The 20,693-nt window shown below is 36.1% G+C and overlaps 1 protein-coding gene across 1 annotated transcript in view; it reads right to left on the reverse strand.

Moving 5' to 3' along the window:
* The window catches only part of ANKRD31 (ankyrin repeat domain 31), a gene marked incomplete at both ends in the record, with an annotated part of 205,417 nt that overhangs the window by 2,154 nt on the left and 182,570 nt on the right, over nt 1–20,693 (reverse strand). The window contains one exon of the mRNA XM_081309099.1: nt 10,688–10,790. Within this exon, the coding sequence (XP_081165225.1) occupies nt 10,688–10,790 (103 nt within the window). The remainder of the gene's footprint in view (nt 1–10,687; nt 10,791–20,693) is intronic.

Here is a 20,693-nt window from a genome sequence, read left to right on the forward strand (position 1 = left end):
CCTTTAAAATTTCTAGGACCGGGAAAGTGCCTATTAATTCTGTCTGCATGTATTTTATATGATATTAATCAGAGCATGGTACTAATTAGGTCAGGAATTTAATCACTGTATAGATCAAAATTCTGCTCCAAAACTGTATTCCTTAGTTCACTGGGCACCTTCACTGGAATGTAATGTTTAGTTAAATCTGGTGTTCCAAAAGTCAGAAAGCTAAAAGTTCATGTCTTGGTAACAACACACCCATAGCATTAGTTCTGAAATATCTACATATTTAATATTTAACTCAGCCATTGCTTCAGAGAATCACTGCTTACATTTCTTATTCTGTGAAGACTAAAATGAAAAAAATATGTTTTTTTTTTTTTTTTAGTTATCGACAGACACAACATCTTTGTTTGTATGTGGTGCTGAGGATCGAACCCGGGCCACACGCATGCCAGGCGAGCGCGCTACCGCTTGAGCCACATCCCAGTCCCTGTAAAAATGTGTTTGTTTTGAGACAGGGTCTCATTGCCAGGCTAATCTTGGACTCCTGGGCTCAAATAATCCTTCCCCTCAGTCTCCTGAATGTAGCTGGAACTACAGGTGGTATCACCACATCTGGCTTAAAATAAGTTATAAATAGCTCATTTTTATTACTTTTCAATGCATCAAATATTTTAGTAATGCATATATACATTAATTATTATTTAGCAACAATGAATGACTGCTGGAAACAGATGCAATACTTCTTATTATTGATTTCCATAATGTTATATGGAACTGTTAGGAAAACAAACAAGTTCATAATTTGGTAACAAGTATGTAATTCACATACAGTTTAAATGACATTTTATAAAAACTATTCTATTGTTAATAATTCTATTAAAAGCACAAAAGAAACAACTGGGGGTGAGCCAAGATCTATTAACACTCTGGCACTGGGAATTCCTCTACTTGCTGCCAGAGGGGAAGGGCAGGAAGGTCCTCAGCTGACAAGGTACACACTTTTTTCAAGGAACAAAACCCTACCACCTTAGACCTGGGCTCTCTTTGAGTCTTCACAGCCAGCCCAAGTACATTCACATCATCCTGCTGTTAACCTTCAGAGAAGGTTCACTGCTTGAATCTCCACTATAAAGTTTCTTGCAACATGTCAAATTACTCAACACAATTTATTATGCTTCAATAGATATTTTCTTTATTTATAGCTGTCTAAAAAAAGATTTCTGGCAGAGACTATGAGTTGCCTCCACTCCACCCCACCCCCCACAGCAACAGAATTGGGCAATATGTTAAGTGGAAAAACTATTTTTCAGCCCTTCTTAAAGCTAAGTGTGGCATTTGACTAAATTCTGGCCAATGAATTGTAAACCAAAATGTGTAGATTTCAGGGACAGCTATCTTTTTAAGGGAAAAGACATCTATCAAAGTTCCCCACCCCAGCCCGTTTTTTGCCACCTTGCTTTCCATCTTCCTACTGTCTAGAATACAGATGTGATAGATGGAGATTCATTACTACTTTGGGTCATGGATAGACCTGAAAATGTAAATCAGTGCTGAGGAAGATGGAGCAGAAAGACAGTATGACTTTCCAGTGGTGCTCTGTCTACTCGGGATCACTAACATTCAGTCTTCTCCATGAAAGAATAAAACTTTGTGTGTTTAAACTATGGTATTTGAGGTTTTCTGTTGCATGTAGACAAACTTAATCCTATCTATAAAGAACTTCTATACTCTAAGAATTATATAGAACATTTTTGCAAAGATCTAGACAACTGGGTCTGAGAACTTGAATATTTAGGCATATGAAAAAAATACAAAGCCCATCCAGTATCTAAGTTTTGATATCCCTTTTACTATAATATGCATATTTTAAAATATTTTTTTCAGTTGTAGATGGACACAACATCTTTATTTTATTTATTTATTTCTATGGTGTGCTGAGGATGGAACCCAGTGCCTCACACTTGCTAGGCAAGTACTCTACCACTGAGCCACAACCCCAGCCCTATAATAAGCATATTTTAAGAAATTCCAATACATGAGATCAAATAAGTAGATGACTGAAAATATGAATACCATGGAAAAATATATGATTTAAGGGAACAGATCAGCAAGGTACAAGTATTGACATTTAAATGTAACCATTTTATAGCTATCATAATCCCTGTAGTTTCATTGATATTGCTTTAGGAAATTTTATATACATCATCTCATTTGATCCTCTTGTCTGTTATTGCAGTCACATGTGGAATTAGGAAAAGCTATGGAAAACCAGAGGAAGGGTGGGCTTGTATGCACACACACACACACACAAAAAAACAACCCAGCATCTCTTTTCAAAGGGCAGGCCTCCCTCAAATGTCACAGGCCTAAATAAAGGCACTTTTAAGAAGGGTCAAGAACACTGCAAATAAGAGGAGTTTCATTTTATTTGGAATAAATCATCACTATGTTGTTCACATAGAGAAGATGTCTAGCCAAATACAGAATGGTATGCAGTAACTCTGGACAAAGCAAAGTGCCCATCTTCCCAAGTAATACATTGAAAACAGAATATACCAACATTGGGATGCTTGAGATGATAAAACAAAATTGTCTGGAAAACAACACTTTCAGATGGACATTTGTAACTTAGTGACTTCTGGGAGCAGAATTTTCTCTAACAAAGCAACACTGTAATACTAAAACTGTTTCTCCCCGCCTCCCCATTTCTCTAACTATTCCCATTACTCATCTTTGTCAAATTAGAATACATGAGAAAGCATTCTATAAAATTGTAAAGTGTTAGTCAATATCGCTTTGTATTGTAAACTAGCTCAGACTCCACAAGTTTAAGGGCTCAGTCTCACAAGACTGTCCTCATTTCTGATACCAGCTGTAAGCATTAGGTCCTGGGTCACCTATACTTCTGTTTGACTTACTAGAAATTTGAGGGTTTTTCACAACATACCCCTCCCAAGGGGAATTTTCCAGAATGACTCACACAACTCAGGAAAGTACTTCACTTAGTATTACCAGTTTTTTTGTTTGTTTGTTTTGTTTTTGTTTTTTAAATAATTACACTCAGGAATAGCCAAATAAAAGAGATGCATAAGGCAAGGAACTTCCATGTTTTCTCTGGGTCTGGAACTCTCCCAGAACCTCAATGTGTTCCCCAATTCAGAAGCTCTCTAAATCCTGTCATTTATTGGTTTTTATGGAGGTTTCATTATGCAGGAATAATTGATTAAATTGCTGGCCACTAGTAATTAACTCATTTTTTAGCCTCCTTCTCCTGTCTCTGGAGGGTATAGGATGGGGTAGAATCTTAAAACTCCTAATCAAGGTTGTCTGGTGTCTTTCTGGTGACCAGCCTCTATTCTAAGGCTATCTAGGGTTCAGCAAAAGCCCTCTTATAAGAAAAAAAGATGCTATCACTCTTTATCACTTGGGAAATTCCAGGGACTTTAGGAGCTTTATGCCCATAACCAAGAATGATTTTTCTATGCTACCACAATTCTGAATCAGAAATATAACTCCAATCAAAAGCAAAATGATTAACAATTATTTCAGTAGATGGTAAAAATATATCTGTGTAGTTACATTGGGATAAAGCTTAATGCATTTCTTTTTTTTTTAAACAGAGGGATCCTAAAGAGTAAAAATGATGATGCAATATTACATGATTTGATGCTTAAAACTAAATTAAGAATTTGATATAGATTTACATTGATAGTATCAAAAGTTATCTGTGAAAACTGTACTATGATCAAGAAATAGACTGAAAGTATCGTTACTTATAAATGATTTAAGCTCTCATTATGTGGGGGGAAAATCTGAAATCTAATGGGAGGAGTTTTCAGCTGAATTTGGTTTGGAGTACTTGATTTTATATGTAAAGTGTTCAGCTTTTTTGTGCATTTGTTTAAGCAGAAAGAACCTCAGAATGCTCCTAAATGGCCTAATAATGTAAGGAACCTAGCAGAGGGCCAGGAACATCACACGTACTCAATAAATACACTTCTCTTCTCTTGCCTCCCCTATGAATAGATGTATTCTCTACTTTGTGAATTAGGTCAAAGGAGTGTCAATCATGATAACAGAGTAAAAAACATTATGTTTCACATAATGAAAAAGAACAGAAGTTGTAAATACGAGCTGAAATAAACATCCTCTGCACTGTTATCAGGCACTCATCTTCCATAGGCTTCAAGTTCTTAACCACATAAAAAGAAGCACCTGTCTATGTTTATGCTCTATTACATTTACTTTTACAGAGATAGGAAGCACAATAACAACCCTGAAATGAAGAAAACTGTCTTTAAAGTCATTTATCTCAACATTATCAGTAGTTTAAAGATTATTTTATTAAAACCTGGAAAAGTATGTTACTAGTTTTCCTGGAAAAGCATATTTAAAACAAACATATGATGTTGGCTCTCCATTAAATACATAGTCAGTATGTATTAAGTGATGGTTTGGGAAAAGACTTCAGGTGATTTAAAAAAAAATACATTTAGCATACTGTGTTTTGAGTATCTTGGTATTATGGGATGGGGTGCATAAATACATGATATTGGCTTCCAAGTAAATAGTGAAATGTAATCTATCTTCTTTTGGGGGCAGGTACTGGGGATTGAACTCAGGGGCACGTGACCACTGAACCACATCCCCAGCCCTATTCTGTATTTTATTTAGAGACAGGGTCTCACTGGCTTAGTGCCTCAATTTTGCTGAGGCTGGCTTTGAATTCTCAATCTTCTTACTTCAGCATCCCATTTACAGGCATGCATCACTGCACCCAGTGAAATGTGATCTATCTTAACAGAATATCTTAAGATATTTTAAAGATATCTTAACAGGATATCTTAAAAATATGTCATAAATGTCATAAAATGTCAATATGTCCCCTATATAATGATCCCAAATATGTAGAAGTTTGGGAATATTCATTTTTTGCTCTTCTAGTTCATACTAAAATATGATTGAATATCTTCTCAATAATGCAGAAGAAGAATTATAGTCAAGTAGGCATGAAGTGGAAAGGTCTGGGAGGACATTATGAATTTCCAGAGAAAAGGCATCATAGACTCACTACATTTTAAGTTTAAAAGGATTTTTGAGATAATAGATGCTTCAGGGATTTCATCAACAAAATTTTGTTTTAAAAGATTTGTGTTTTTATATCAGAAACAGCATCCCTCAATGGGCCAACATACGACATCTTAACACTGAAGCCCTTCAATACTTGACTTGAGTTACCAATTCAATTATTTTTGGTGAAGACTTCAGAATAAAGCTCTTCCATTATCTATGACTCACTGAAGAAAATCTTAAAATGGCCAGATTAAGAATTTTTGTCACATTGTCTTCATGACTCAGGATTTTCTTGATTACCACGAATCCGAGATTACATGTAAATAAATTGGATATTAAGGCTGCTGATATTTGTTCTATAAAATATTGATAGATATCATCTGAACAAATAAATATAGGAAACACCGATTAACAAAGCTGAAGATACTTCTTTATGATCTCTCATAAAGAAGGGCAGGGAGAAAGTATGAGAGAGGGAGTATTGAGAGTTCTCTAAATTTCTGTCTGAGAAAATGTTCAGGGCCATCACTCCTACATATCTCACAATTAGAAACAGCAAATTTTGATAAAGGAGACAATATTAATTGACCCAAATCCCATTTTCTATTTGTTGAATTTTTCACTACAGATTATGTTATAAACCTTTGATGTCAAGGCATCCATACCTAATAAGACAACAAGTCCTTTGGATCACTTTCATGCTTTAACTCACTCATGTGTTTATTTAATGAATATTATTCAATAAACACTTATTGGGAAGCTATGCTATGCCAGGTATTGGGGAATACAGTAAGAAGCAGAAGCTCATAAAAAATAAAAATGTCAGAACTTAAAGAACTTCTTAAATTATCAGGAAATTAAAGCAAGGAAGCAAGCAATTATTTATAATACAGAATGATATGCATAAGACTTGACTATCAGGACTTAAAAACAGCATACTACAGGGACACAGCCACATCAATGTTTATAGCAGCACAATTCACAATAGCTAAACTGTGGAACCAACCTAGGTGCCCTTTAATAAATGAATGGATAAAAAAACGTGGCATTTATAAACAATGGAATATTACTCAGCAATAAAAAAGAATATTTGCAGGTAGATGGATGGAGTTAGAGAAGATAATGCTAGGTGAAGTTAGCCAACCCAAAAAACCAAATGCTGAATGTTTTCTTTGATATAAGGAGGCTGATTCATAGAGGGACAGGAGCGGGAGCATGGAAGGAATAGATGAACTCTAGATGGGGCAGAGGGACTGGAGGGGAAGGGAGGAGGCATGGGGTTATTAATGATGGTGGAATATGATGATCATATTATTAACCAAAGTACAGATATGAAGACAAGAACTGGTGTGAATATACTGTGTATACAACCAGAGTATGAAAAATTGTGCTCTATATGTGTAATAAGAATTGTAATGCATTCCACTGTCATATATAAATAAAAAAATGCTAAAAAAGATTTGACTATTTGCAAAATATCTTAGAATCTATATACTTCTTATAAAAGTAAATGAAATTGAAAGTTTATCTCTTTCTCCATTATCCAAATTTTATTTTCTTAAATACCAATTTGGTTGGTTTCTATACTGGGCCATCTAAACAAGGTACTTCTAAAAGTGTAAGTGTTACAAATAGTTACACCAATTAGAGACTGTTCTGGTCAAACCAGGATGCATGGTAATCCTAGCTATGCAAAAAGTAAATAGTTCTTTCTAATTTTCCTTTTCCCCCCAAAAAAAAAAACACTTGTTATGAAGACTGTGATCATCAAAAGCATAAGAGAACAGATTATGCTTATGATCTCAGGTGTGCTGATGAAAGCTATGCAATTATTATTTTATTTTAGACTTTATGGTCTTCATAGTTTCAGACCCTTAACCATCACATTTTGACATGAAGAAAGAGAAAAATTGTCTCCTGAATGCTTTGCTTATAATAGGATTAAAAGAATTTAAAATTTTTCTAACTTGTTAGGTCTTTGGATTTCGGTCAAGTACCTTAAAATAGGTATGAAAGAATCCTAATCAAGGAGGTCCAAATAGCAGCCTACAGCTGTTCACCAACTGGGTCCTACCTGTAGAGTACTAGGACGAGACAGAAGCTGGTACCTCCAGAATTCTCAAATTAGCCTTAATGTTTCCAAAATATCTAATGGAAAGAAAAATCAGGATTTCTAGAAAGAAATTAATAGTAAGAAACTTTATATTATAAGCAATAGAAACAGCTGTTCAGAATCCAATTTCTGATTTCATGGTCATGTAATAGGGGAACTGTGTACCATCTGAGGAAGGAGATTCCTGGCCAGAGGTTGGGAATGCCTAGACTAGAAAATCTGATACACAGAGGACCATCATGATATAAGGAAGAGCCTACAGTCCTGCTTTGACTCTTCAGGTAAGAAAGTAGCAGGAGAGGGTTGGGGTTGTGGCTCAGTGGTAGAGCACTTGCCTAGCATATGTGAGGCACTGGGTTCATTTTTCAGCTTTGCATATAAATAAAGGTCCATTAACAACTAAAAAAATAAAAAAAATAAAAAAAAGAAAGTAGCAGGAGAAAGAGTTTGCTTGACTTTCCTCCAAGAGTATGTGCACATGTGTTAGGGCAGGCCCCAAATGGCTGTAGTTAGGATACCTTGCTGAGGCTTCTGAAAGGCTATTGTTATATTTTTAGTGTGTAACTAAGGACATGAATCAGTTACATTATGGTCAGTGTGTAGTCAAGGTCAGAAACTACCTGATTCAATGTATTTATTCAAGATTATAAATATTTTGCTTCTGAGCACATGCCCACTTATGCAACCTGTTGGCACTGCGCCTTCTTTGGCCTGCATATAAAAGGGCCTATGGAAAAGACTTGTGATGTGCTAAATAGAACTGACTAGGGCAAAATGGAACCAGCTAGAGGTTCCATGAATAAGACATGTCTACTATCTTAACTGTGTCGTGCATCTTCTACCTGCTGGGAAAGTGTAGAATAGATTCAGGATCTGTTTCCTGGGTCTGAGCCCCTACAGAAGAGCTAAGTGTGTGTATGAGTGTGAGCATCTGTGCATGTACACTAGGGAAAAAGAGAGTGAAGACAGATCTGAGAGCAAGAGAGAGCTTACATGCTTTAGTAATTCCACTCTTAGGAATATAAGTAAAAGGTTGAATATCAAGGTTTGTCAAATTATCATACGCATAAAAAATCAAATATTACTAGTCATCCAAAGTCTGTAGTCAGACTGGCTATGTAAGAGTCACTTTTAAAAATTCAGGATACTGGAACTTACCACAAGAATTGATTAAATAGATCTGTAGTTAAAAGTTAGGAATCAAAGACCATGAATTACTACAGGAACTATTTCCAGTTTCTTAAAAAAATTTAACTTAATTAATTTATTGTTACCTGGTCTCCCAGATTAAGTTTCCCATTACTGATGAAAAGTACTTTTGAGGCCATCTTCAGAAAACTGGGAAGAATGCACCCTATCATGTAGCCAGTGTTTGAGAAAGGATAATACTGAGAGATTAGTGTGGGTTAAGTATAAAGTTAGAAGAGAAAAGTAGTTTGAATTATGGAGCTTTGTAGTAAGAAAAGGAATAATTCCTGAGAACTTCTGGGTAAGGACTTGGTGATAGAAATCCTGTTTGGTTCTTTATCCTGCTTATCAGAGTATTGTCATTTTCTATTTTGTACTACCTCTCTGCTTATATTGTCTTCAACTGGGACACCAAGATAAAAAGAGAGGGTACTGTGGTAAGAGACGAATAATATAATACTGCTGTTTTTCAGAAATGTGTTCTGCCCTTTCATAGATCATTTCAAAATGTGCTGCTCATTGGTGAAGACTACATCTTTAGTTTTCTCATGAGGACGTTTACTCCATTTAATAAGGAGTATTAGTTTGGTATACAATTTTTTTTGTACTAAGGATTAAACCTAGAATTTATGCATGCTAGGTAAGTGCTTCACCCTTGAGCTACATCCCCAACCAGGAGTATTAGTTTAATAAGCAAACTAATTAAACTTATTACTGTGATTCCTATTAAAATCCCATTGACATTCTTTATAGAAATAAAAAAAGCAGTCATGAAATTCATTTGGAAAAATAAGAGGCCCAGAATAGCCAAAGCAATCCTTAATAAGAAAGTGAACCAAGAGATCTCACAATACTAGACCTTAAATTATACTACAGAGCTACATAACAAAAACAGCATGATATTGGCACCAAAACAGACATGAAGACCAATAAAACAGAATAGAAGACACAGAGACAAACCCATATATACAGTTATCTCCTACTAGACAAAGGTGCCATAAACATAACATTGGAGAAAAGATAGCCTCTTCAACAAACAGTTTTGGAAAAACTGGAAATCCACATGTAGCAAAATGAAATTGAACCCCTATCTCTCACCCTGCATGAAACTCAATTCAAAGTGGATCAAGGACCTAGGCATTAGACCAGAGACTCTGCACTTACTAAAAAAAAAAAAAAGAAAAAAAAAAGGGGGCTGGGGTTGTGGCTCAGTGGTAGAGCGCTTGCCTAGCATGTGTGAGGCACTGGGTTCGAGCCTCAGCACCACATAAATGTAAAATAAGGATACTATGTCCACTTAAAACTTAAGAATAAATAGTTAAAAAAAATGTAGACACTCTATTGTGTTGGCTTAGGAACTGACTTCCTCAACAAGACCTAAAGTACAAGCACTAAAATCAAGAATCAATAAATCGGATGGAATCAAACTAAAAAGCTTCTTCAGAGCAAAGGAAACCATTAAGAATGTAAAGAGAGCCTAAAGAATGGGAGAAAAATCTCTGCCACTTGCACTTTAGATAGAACATTAATCTCCAGGATATATAAAGAACTCAAAAAACTTAACACCAAAACCCAAATAACCCAATCAATAAATGGAAAAAGGAACTGCACAGGCACTTCACAGAAAAAGAAATACGAATGGTCAACAAATATATGAAAGAATGTTCAACATCTCTAACAATTAGAGAAATGCAAAATAAAAGTACACTGAGATTTCATCTCACTCCAGTCAGAATGGCAATTATCAAGAATAAAAGTAACAATAAATGTTGGCAAGGATGTGGGGGAAAAGGTATAAATGGTATGAATACACCACCAGTGAAATTCTACATCATGTATAACCACAAGAATGGGATTATAATTATAATAAGTTATACTCCATGTATGGATAATATGTCAAAATACACTCTACTGTCATAGAAGTACTGTCTGAAGTACAGATACATGCTAAAATAACCTTCAAAAATATTATATAAAGTAGAAGTCAGACTCAAAAAGTCTTATCTAATTCCATATTCAGAACAGGTTCATCCATTCCAGAAAGTAGACCCTGGGGTTTCTAGGAACTGGGGGGAGTAGAGAATGGGGAGTAAGTTTCTTTTTGGGGTGATGAAAATATTTGAAACTAATCAAAGTAGTGGTTGTGTAACATTGTGAGTGTACTAAATGCCACAGTATTTTTCACTTTAAAATGGTTAATTGTAATGAATAATAGTGAATTTTACCTCAATGAAAAATAAAAGACCAAAACACACACACAATAAAAAGAGTAGGTTTGGGTGTTTTTATCCCACAACCAAGAAACAGATGTTGGGCCAGACATACCTGGAAGACAAGGCTGATGTTGTTGAGGTACTACATTTGGTTCTGGAGGTACAGGTACTTCCTCAGAAACATACTTTAAAAGCTCCTTCCCAAGATACGTTACCTACACATAATCAAAGCCAAAATTTAAAAAAATCATACATTCTGTAAGAGGCAAATATATCAATCTCCTGAAAATTGTAATTTTTGTTAAGTACTGATTATTGTAAATCCAACTATAGCCCATGGCAAAGTACAGACTGCCTCTTTTTTTTTGGTAAATAATTTTGAAAATAATATTTTATTAGAACACAGTGACATCCAGTCATTTACTTAACATCTCTGCCCACTTTTGTGCTACAAAAGAACTTAATAGTTGTGACATGCCCATGAAACCTAAAATATTATTTATTATCTGGCCTGTTTACAGAAAAAATTTACTGACCCCTGATGTATATTACTACCTCTCTCATCCATTCACTTATTCAACAACTGTTAATCTTTCATCTGCTATTTTATGACCTTAAAAAATATTGACATTAAAAAATTAAGCCATAAAAGTAATAGTACTTTTCAGGAAATAAAATATTTAGATGATTAGATTATTAATATTTCAGGTCTACATATCCAGTTATAAAAAATTGTGGACTTAGATGTTTTTATTAATCCCATAGGCAGAGCTTAAAAATATTTATAAATAATGGACAGGGCTGAGGTATATACCTACCAGAAATATTCCTGGTCCACTGGTCTTTGCACTCCCCACTCTTAGGTCTAGGGCTACCTAAAACCCCCAAAGGGCGGGTTCTCTTAGGGCAGAGTATCAAGTCTCAATTTCAACATCTCTTCCTCCAGGATGTCTTCTTATAACCTCTAAACTTAATGACCTTCCTCTAGGCTCTCATATCTTTTGTGCTCTTATTTCTGTCACAGTATTTATTCCATTTAAAAGAAATTATGTTTTAATGTCTCTTGTGTCAAGTAAACCATAAACTTCTAGAGGACATGGTCTGTTCATATTCATTTGTATATCTTTAGCACTTCACATAATGCCTGACATTATGGATTAAAAGACTGAAGCCACAACTCTTAAGTAAGATTCTTAAATTCCAAGCCTCAGGTTATCCATTTGTGAAACAAGTATCTTCAGCGTATTAAGTTCTTAGAGGATTAAGAGATAAAATGCATGAAAAGCATCTGGCATACTATCTGTCACATCCTAAAATCTTGTTAATTGAACAGGGCCAGGAAGGCATAGGTGATCTATAAAGTACATATAGGATTTGGGCTCAACCCCTCACCAAACAAAGCCAAGTAAAGCAAATGGGATATATTTGGCTTGCCCAGTGTGCCAATCCCTCCTCATTTGCCATGAAATAAAAGGAGAGAAACAGCTCCTGAATGTCATTTGTCAGCTCTCTAAAAAACCCAATAATTATAAACAATGAATTTTGTACGGGTTATGCCCTGACAATGTCTAATATACCTTATAAACTAATGGAAGCGCAGGTTCAGTATGTTAGCATCTTCATCTCATACTTTAAAAGCATATTTTTTTAATCCGTTTTAGTACTGGGTAACATAAAGTGGCTTACACATACCACTGGAGGTAATTCAGATATAAACAACACAACTTTAAGAAAATCCACCAAGTTAAAGTGTATCTTTCACAAAGTAGAGTGATTTTTGAATAAATTAATGAAAAGACTCAAAAGAAACAGGCAGTCACTTCTAGAAATTGTATTTCATATTAGTGTCTGTGCTCCAGTTGGCTAAAGCAAAAGTGCAAACAGTTATCACATTTCATACAGCTCAAACTTTGAATCCTGAAAATTTTACTAAGGATCCAAATGTAGCTCACATGCCCACTCTGACAGAGGCATGGTAAGAAGAGCTGGAGGCTAGTTTCTGAGGTTTTTGGACTTCATGGCCTCTAGTGCTCTCAGAAACTTTGTCATGTTCCCCCAGACGAGAAAAAGTAAGAGACAGTCTAAGCTGTGTTCTATGAGGATATCTGTAGGTTGTTATGTTCTTGCTTTTCTAAAAGGTAAAGTTGCAGGGATGCTTTGTCCTAAGGCCACTGGGGTTTACCCTGAAACCTTATAGCCAATGGTCAATTATTCCTCAGATATTAGCCTATGCTGATTCCCTCATAGCAGACTTAAGAAAGAAGGATGCTGGGGAAGAAGTAGGATATATGCAACACGTGTGTGTTTGTGTGTGTGTGTGTGCGTGCGCGCACGTACTTATGTGTGAGGTAGATGATCATACATGGAAATGTGGTTAATAAGCAAGTGAGAATATCAATTAACTTTATTTTGGCAATATTAACTGTCATTATTAATTGCTATAACAAATGTTTCTGTATACCTATTCATATGAATCAAGAAAAAAATATAAAACATTACCTGCTTTTGATTTTTTTTCTTTTTTTTTGAGACAGGGTTGCTTAGGGCCTCACTAAGTTTCTGAGACTGACCTTGAACTTGGTGATCCTCCTGTCTCAACCTCCTGACGACTGCCTTTTGTTTTGGTTAGCTTTTCACTGCTGTGATTAAAGGACCTGACAAGGACAACTTTAGAGGAGGAAGTTTATCTAAGCGCTCAGTTTCATACGTCTCAGTTCATAGGTAAGGGCTCAAATAAGGCTGAACTTCATGGAGGAAGAGTTTAGTGGAGGGAAGTGGCTTACTTGATGATCAGAAAACAGAAAGAAAGGCTCCTCTTGTCAAATACAAAATGCAGGCCCAAAGGCACGCCCCCAATGACCCACCTTTTCCGGCCACACTCTATCCGACTTCATCTATTGGTTAATCCTATCAGACAATTAATTCACTGACTGGGTTAAGGCTCTCATAACCCAATCCTCTAAAACTTCTTGCATTGTCTCACACACAAGCTTTAGGGTGATACATAATATCTAAACCATGACACCTTTGAATATTAAAGAGGTGTCCAAAAATTTATTTCCCTGATGGGAGTCCATTTTATTTTTGAAAGTATCAGTCTGTTTTTCACATGTTTTCAGAAAAACAATTTATAATATGGATTAATAGGAATCTGTAAGTTTTAAGCAGCAAGTCTTACAATTTTCAATACCTCAAGAGAAGAAAGAGAAAAGGATAGTTGTTTTGTTTTGTTTTTAGATCTCAGAGTAGGGAAAAAAAGCAAAGAAACAAAAAAAAAAACCCCTATTTTTTTGGCTCATTATAATACAAAAAACATTGTGGTTAAGAATATATGTTTTAGGGGCTGGGGATGTGGCTCAAGCGGTAGCGCGCTCGCCTGGCATGCGTGCGGCCCGGGTTCGATCCTCAGCACCACATACCAACAAAGATGTTATGTCCACCGAGAACTAGAAAATAAATATTAAAAATTCTCTCTCTCTCTCTCTCTCTCTCTCTCTCTCACTCTGTCTCCTCTCTCACTCTCTCTTAAAAAAAAAAAAAGAATATATGTTTTATATGATCATCTCGATAGATGCAGAAAAAGCATTCGACAAAGTACAGCATCCCTTTTTGTTCAAAACTCTCGAAAAAATAGGGATAACAGGAACATACCTCAACATTGTAAAAGCAATCTATGCTAAGCCCCAGGCTAGCATCATTCTGAATGGAGAAAAATTGAAGGCATTCCCTCTAAAATCTGGAACAAGACAGGGATGCCCTCTCTCACCACTTCTGATCAACATAGTTCTCGAAACACTGGCCAGAGCAATTAGACAGACGAAAGAAATTAAAGGCATAAAAATAGGAAAAGAAGAACTTAAATTATCACTATTTGCAGATGACATGATTCTATACCTAGCAGACCCAAAAGGGTCTACAAAGAAACTATTAGAGCTAATAAATGAATTCAGCAAAGTGGCAGGATATAAAATCAACACGCATAAATCAAAGGCATTCCTGTATATCAGCGACAAATCCTCTGAAATGGAAATGAGGACAACCACTCCATTCACAATATCCTCAAAAACAATAAAATACTTGGGAATCAACCTAACAAAAGAGGTAAAAGACTTATACAATAAAAACTACAGAACCCTAAAGAGAGAAATTGAAGAAGACCTTTTTTTTTTTTAAATTTTTTTAAAGAGAGAGGAGAGAGAGAGAGAGAGAGAGAGAGAGAGAGAGAGAGAGAGAGAGAGAGAGAATTTTTTTAATATTTATTTCTTTTAGTTCTCGGCGGACACAACATCTTTGTTTGTATGTGGTGCTGAGGATCGAACCCGGGCCGCACGCATGCCAGGCGAGCGCGCTACCGCTTGAGCCACATCCCCAGCCCCTGAAGAAGATCTTAGAAGATGGAAAAATATACCCTATTCATGGATAGGCAGAACTAACATCATCAAAATGGCGATATTACCAAAAGTTCTCTATAGGTTTAATGCAATGCCAATCAAAATCCCAATGACATTTCTTGTAGAAATAGAGAAAGCAATCATGAAATTCATATGGAAAAATAAAAGACCCAGAATAGCAAAAACAATGCTAAGCAGGAAGTGTGAATCAGGTGGTATAGCGATACCAGACTTCAAACTATACTACAGAGCAATAGTAACAAAAACAGCATGGTATTGGTACCAAAACAGGCGGGTGGACCAGTGGTACAGAATAGAGGACACAGAAACCAACCCACAAAACTACAACTTTCTTATATTTGATAAAGGGGCTAAAAGCATGCAATGGAGGAAGAATAGCATCTTCAACAAATGGTGCTGGGAAAACTGGAAATCCATATGCATCAAAATGAAACTGAATCCCTTTCTCTCGCCATGCACAAAAGTTAACTCAAAATGGATCAAGGAGCTTGACATCAAACCAGAGACAAGGCATCTGATAGAAGAAAAAGTTGGCTACGATCTACACACTGTGGGGTCGGGCTCCAAATTCCTCAATAGGACACCCATAGCACAAGAATTAATATCTAGAATCAACAAATGGCACTTGCTCAAACTAAAAAGTTTTTTCTCAGCAAAAGAAACAATAAGAGAGGTAAATAGGGAGCCAACATCATGGGAACAAATTTTTACTCCTTACACTTCAGATAGAGCCCTAATATCCAGAGTATACAAAGAACTCAAAAAATTAGACAATAAGATAACAAATAACCCAATCAACAAATGGGCCAAGGACCTAAACAGACACTTCTCAGAGGAGGACATACAATCAATCAACAAGTACATGAAAAAATGCTCACCATCACTAGCAGTCAGAGAAATGCAAATCAAAACCACCCTAAGATATCATCTCACTCCAGTAAGATTGGCAGCCATTAAGAAGTCAAACAAAAACAAGTGCTGGCGAGGATGTGGGGAAAAGGGTACACTTGTACATTGTTGGTGGGACTGCAAATTGGTGCAACCAATTTGGAAAGCAGTATGGAGATTTCTTGGAAAGCTGGGAATGGAACCACCATTTGATCCAGCTATTCCCCTTCTGGGTCTATTCCCTAAAGACCTAAAAACAGCATGCTACAGGGACACTGCTACATCGATGTTCATAGCAGTACAATTCACAATAGCAAGACTGTGGAAGCAACCTAGATGCCCTTTAATAGACGAATGGATAAAAAAATGTGGCATTTATACACAATGGAGTATTACTCTGCATTAAAAAATGAGAAAATTATAGAATTTGGAGGGAAATGGATGGCATTAGAGCAGATTATGCTAAGTGAAGCTAGCCAATCCCTAAAAAACAAATGCCAAATGTCCTCTTTGATATAAGGAGAGTAACTAAGAACAGAGTGGGGAAGAAGAGCATGAGAAGATGACTAACATTAAACAGGGATGAGAGGTGGGAGGGACAGGGAGAGAGAAGGGAAATTGCTTGGAAATGGAAGGAGACCCTCAGGGTTATACAAAATTATATACAAGAGGAAGTGAGGGGAAAGGGAAAAATAATACAAGGGGGAGAAATGAATTACAGTAGAGGGGGTAGAGAGAGAAGAGGGGAGGGGAGGGGAGGGGAGGGGGGATAGTAGAGGATAGGAAAGGCAGCAGAATACAACAGACACTAGTATGGCAATATGTAAATCAGTGGAAGTGTAACTGATGTGACTCTGCAATCTGTATACGGGGTAAAAATGGGAGTTCATAACCCACTTGAATCAAAGTGTGAAATATGATATATCAAGAACTATGTAATGTTTTGAACAACCAATAAAAAAATTTAAAAAAAGAACATATGTTTTAAATAAAATATTTCTTTTAAGAGTTCAGAATACAAGACAGAAAGCCATTTTAAAGTGTAAGAATTGCTTCTAGGTAAATGATTTTTCAGGTAAAGTTCTTTTTCATAGTACATATCTCCCAATTCCAATTCCAGACTCCTTTCTTCATTCCCCAGCACTCTATTCAGCAGGAGGCAAGAAAAGGTCCTTTCTAGTATTTATTTTTCAGAATTTGCAACTCCTGGATATTTGTATTTTTAAAAAGATCCATTTCTCTAGCCATCTCTTTTCTCTTCTATAGTACAGCTGTATAGAAGCTAAGTTTGTATAAAGTTTAAGACACTTTGAGAGTAACTGACTGAATTAGGTTATCTGTCCAGATGAACAATTTTCATCACTTTCTATACTCTGTCCCTAACCTGTCTATATCTTGATATTCCTAATAATGGAATTTCTTTTATAAAAATATGTGAGGGTGGAGGGAAAGAGGAAAGTCAACACTAACTCCAAAGGAGTGAGTTTATCAGGGTGAAAATTTAGCAAGGCATCTGGCTAGAAAGTATGTTTGCATAAGGTATCTGTCTAGTGTTCCTTGAGTCACAACCTAAAATGATAGCCTACTTTTCAACTTCATCAGTTCACTCCTGGGGGTCCCAAAAATGAACTACCATTGCCATTCTAATGATTCTTATAAATTTGCCTTCAATAGATGAATGGATAAAAAAAAATGTGGCATCTATACACAATGGAGTACTATGCAGCAATAAAAAATGACAAAATCATAGAATTTGCAGGGAAATGGATGGCACTAGAGCAGATTATGCTTAGTGAAGCTAGCCAATCCCTAAAAAACAAATACCAAATGTCTTCTCTGATATAATGAGAGCAACTATGAACAGAGCAGGGAGGAAGAGCAGGAAGAAAAGATTAACATTAAACAGACACATGAGATGGGAGGGAAAGGGAGAGAAAAGGGAAATTGCATGGAAATGAAGGGAGACCCTCATTGCTATACAAAATTACATATAAGAGGTTGTGAGGGGAATGGGAAAATAAACAAGGAGAGAAATGAATTACAGTAGATGGGGTAGAGAGAGAAGATGGGAGGGGAGGGGAGGGGGGATAGTAGGGGATAGGAAAGGTAGCAGAATACAACAATTACTAATAGGGCATTATGTAAAATTGTGGATGTGTAACCGACGTGATTCTGCAATCTGCATTTGGGGTAAAATTGGGGGTTCATAACCCACTTCAATCTAATGTATGAAATATGATATGTCAAGAGCTTTGTAATGTTGTGAACAACCAATAAAAAAAAAGATTAAAAAAATTTTGTATGGCAATCATATCACCAAAAGGCAATTTCCCTTCCATTCAAATAAAAACCAGGGCCAAGTTATCTTAGTTTCTGAGATTAGAGAAGATCCAGCACATTCAAGGTGGAATGATCATAGACTGGAAAAGCATTTTCCTGTGGAGGTGAGCCATTTCTGTTGCCTATGATTGAGGCTACATATTGATAAACGTGATTAGATGATTCCATGTGTTCTTTTGAGTTGAGGGCAACTTGCTTGCAATGAAGGGAATGTGGGCCTCCTTGTGCCATTGTTAATAAATGCAGAAAAATTATGTATAGGATTAGAAGACCAAGTTAAATGATTTGTCCTAGCTCAGTGATTCTCACTCCAGGATGAACATTAGAATCATTTGGAAAGGGGTTGGGGTTGTGGCTCAGTGGTAGAGCACTTGTCTAGCATGTGTGGGCACTGGGTTCAATACTCAGCACCACATAAAAAAATAAAAAAAGATATTATGTCCATTAAAAAAAAGAGTCACTTGGAAAGCTTTTAAGAATATTGCCACTTAGTTCCCAAATCAGACTGTTAGATCAGAAGCTTTGAACTGAGGTCCACTAGACATTGTTAGTTTTAAAAAGCCACTCCACCCTCTTTAAGTAATTCTAGAAATAACCATGATTAAAAACTGTTGCCCAGATCAAATAACTTATAAAAAGTAGAATCAGAAACTAGTTTGGCATCCTATCTCCTACCCAGAGATTACTCTGGCCATTAGAATGGTGTCTAACAGCTAGGAGGCAGAAGCTGCAAGAGAAATCAGTGAAGTGAGTTGAATTTCCTCAGTAAAGAATTTTCCTAAGCACCAAAATTTCCTTAGCAAAGATGTACAGCAGCCCAGCTGCTTGGGTAGGAGGTATGAATCATTTATGTATCTAGTGACATTGTCACTATCTGATGCAGAGAAAGACATACTTTTCTAGCATTTCATGCCTGATAGCCAATCATTCCTGGCCCTACACCCCCACCAACATTCTCAGAACTAGTCAGTAGAATGTTCACATTTACCAGTGCAGTGAAAAGTTTTCATCATCAAGAAGTTATCTGTGAATTCAGGAGCTCCTCTCAGATAAGAGGAGACAGAGTTTTCTGTGGTAAACTTTATTTTATTTTTTTTTTATTGGTTGTTCAAAACATTACAAAGCTCATGATATATCATCTTTCATACATTTGACTCAATTGGGTTATGAACTCCCATTTTTACCCCAAATACATGTGGTAAACTTTAAAAGAAGATTTTAGAGACTTTTAAATATTATGAGAAACTCACTGGGATCATATTTCAAGTTGGGGTATTTACTAAAAAGTACGTGTGTGTCCCATAGAAATTTTAAAAACTCTGCTTTCATTTTTGGGGATAACCTAAAAAAGAAAAGTAATCTAAACCTGCTCAGATAATCTGTAGTATCCATATTTGCAGCTGACTTCACTATCACATAGATGCTCAACATTAGAACTCTAATTGGCTTGATTGCTGAGAAAACACTAGAAGCAATGGGATATGCAAATGTGGCATTAGTAACATGTGAGGGCCAAATGATGTCACAGACAGCTCTCAAAGGCAGGAAATGTAGTGGTTATAATGGAGAAAAAGCGTGAGAGAATAGAGTCTTCTCAGCATGCCAAAAGAACCAAAACCACAGCAATGAGTACCATATCAATGCCATGAGAATGGTTTAACAAAACAATAAAAATCTATCAAAAGACTTTTTAAAATATTCTAATAAAAGGGATTACTGGTGTAAGATGTTAATTACTATCATTTGGTATAAATTATCAATCCATGAAAAGAACTGAGCAAAGGTGTAAAAAGCAGACAATCTGGTGATTGTAGGGGGGGAAAGAAAAAACTTTCGAGGGTAAAAAGTCAGAGAGATTATATAGCACACAAAATCCAGAATGTGCTGATTAAGTGAAGGGACTGAAACAGTACCAGAAGTACCTGCTACAAAGGCCTACAAGGAGAGAATGCAGAGTAGGGGCACAGAGTTCGGGGCAGAGCAGGAGCAAGGAGGGAAGGCAAATACAACTGAGCTGGACAACAAAAGAGGGGAAGCTATGCCTTCTATTATTGGTGTACTGAGGCTACAGGTGGATGAACACTGGACCATATGGTGTCAGTCATCAGTGGGCTTATAACTCAGAAGCCAGAACTGAGAGAGGCTACTAAGTCTGTGAGGTCTGAAAATATTTCTTTTTGACGAAAATATTCAAATCTTTTAGCAACATGTGATTAATGCTACGTTCAAAACTAAAAATAAAATGTACTTTCATATTTAGATTACATTTTGATTTACTCCATTAGAATAATAATAACATGCATAAACTAAAATATTAGTACACTAGTAGTCCCAAATTTCTATATGGAGTCATAAAGCCCTGAAATTTATTAGAAGGATAAAAATGGAAGATTAGAGCCAATTAAGTTTCTGAAACTAGATAAGGAGCAAGTAAGGGAGCTGCACAGCCCTGGGAATTTTGGCAAATACAGTGTAGAT

The sequence above is a fragment of the Spermophilus citellus genome (assembly GCF_964194105.1).
Source record: "Spermophilus citellus genome assembly, chromosome: 1".
Lineage (NCBI taxonomy): Eukaryota > Metazoa > Chordata > Mammalia > Rodentia > Sciuridae > Spermophilus > Spermophilus citellus.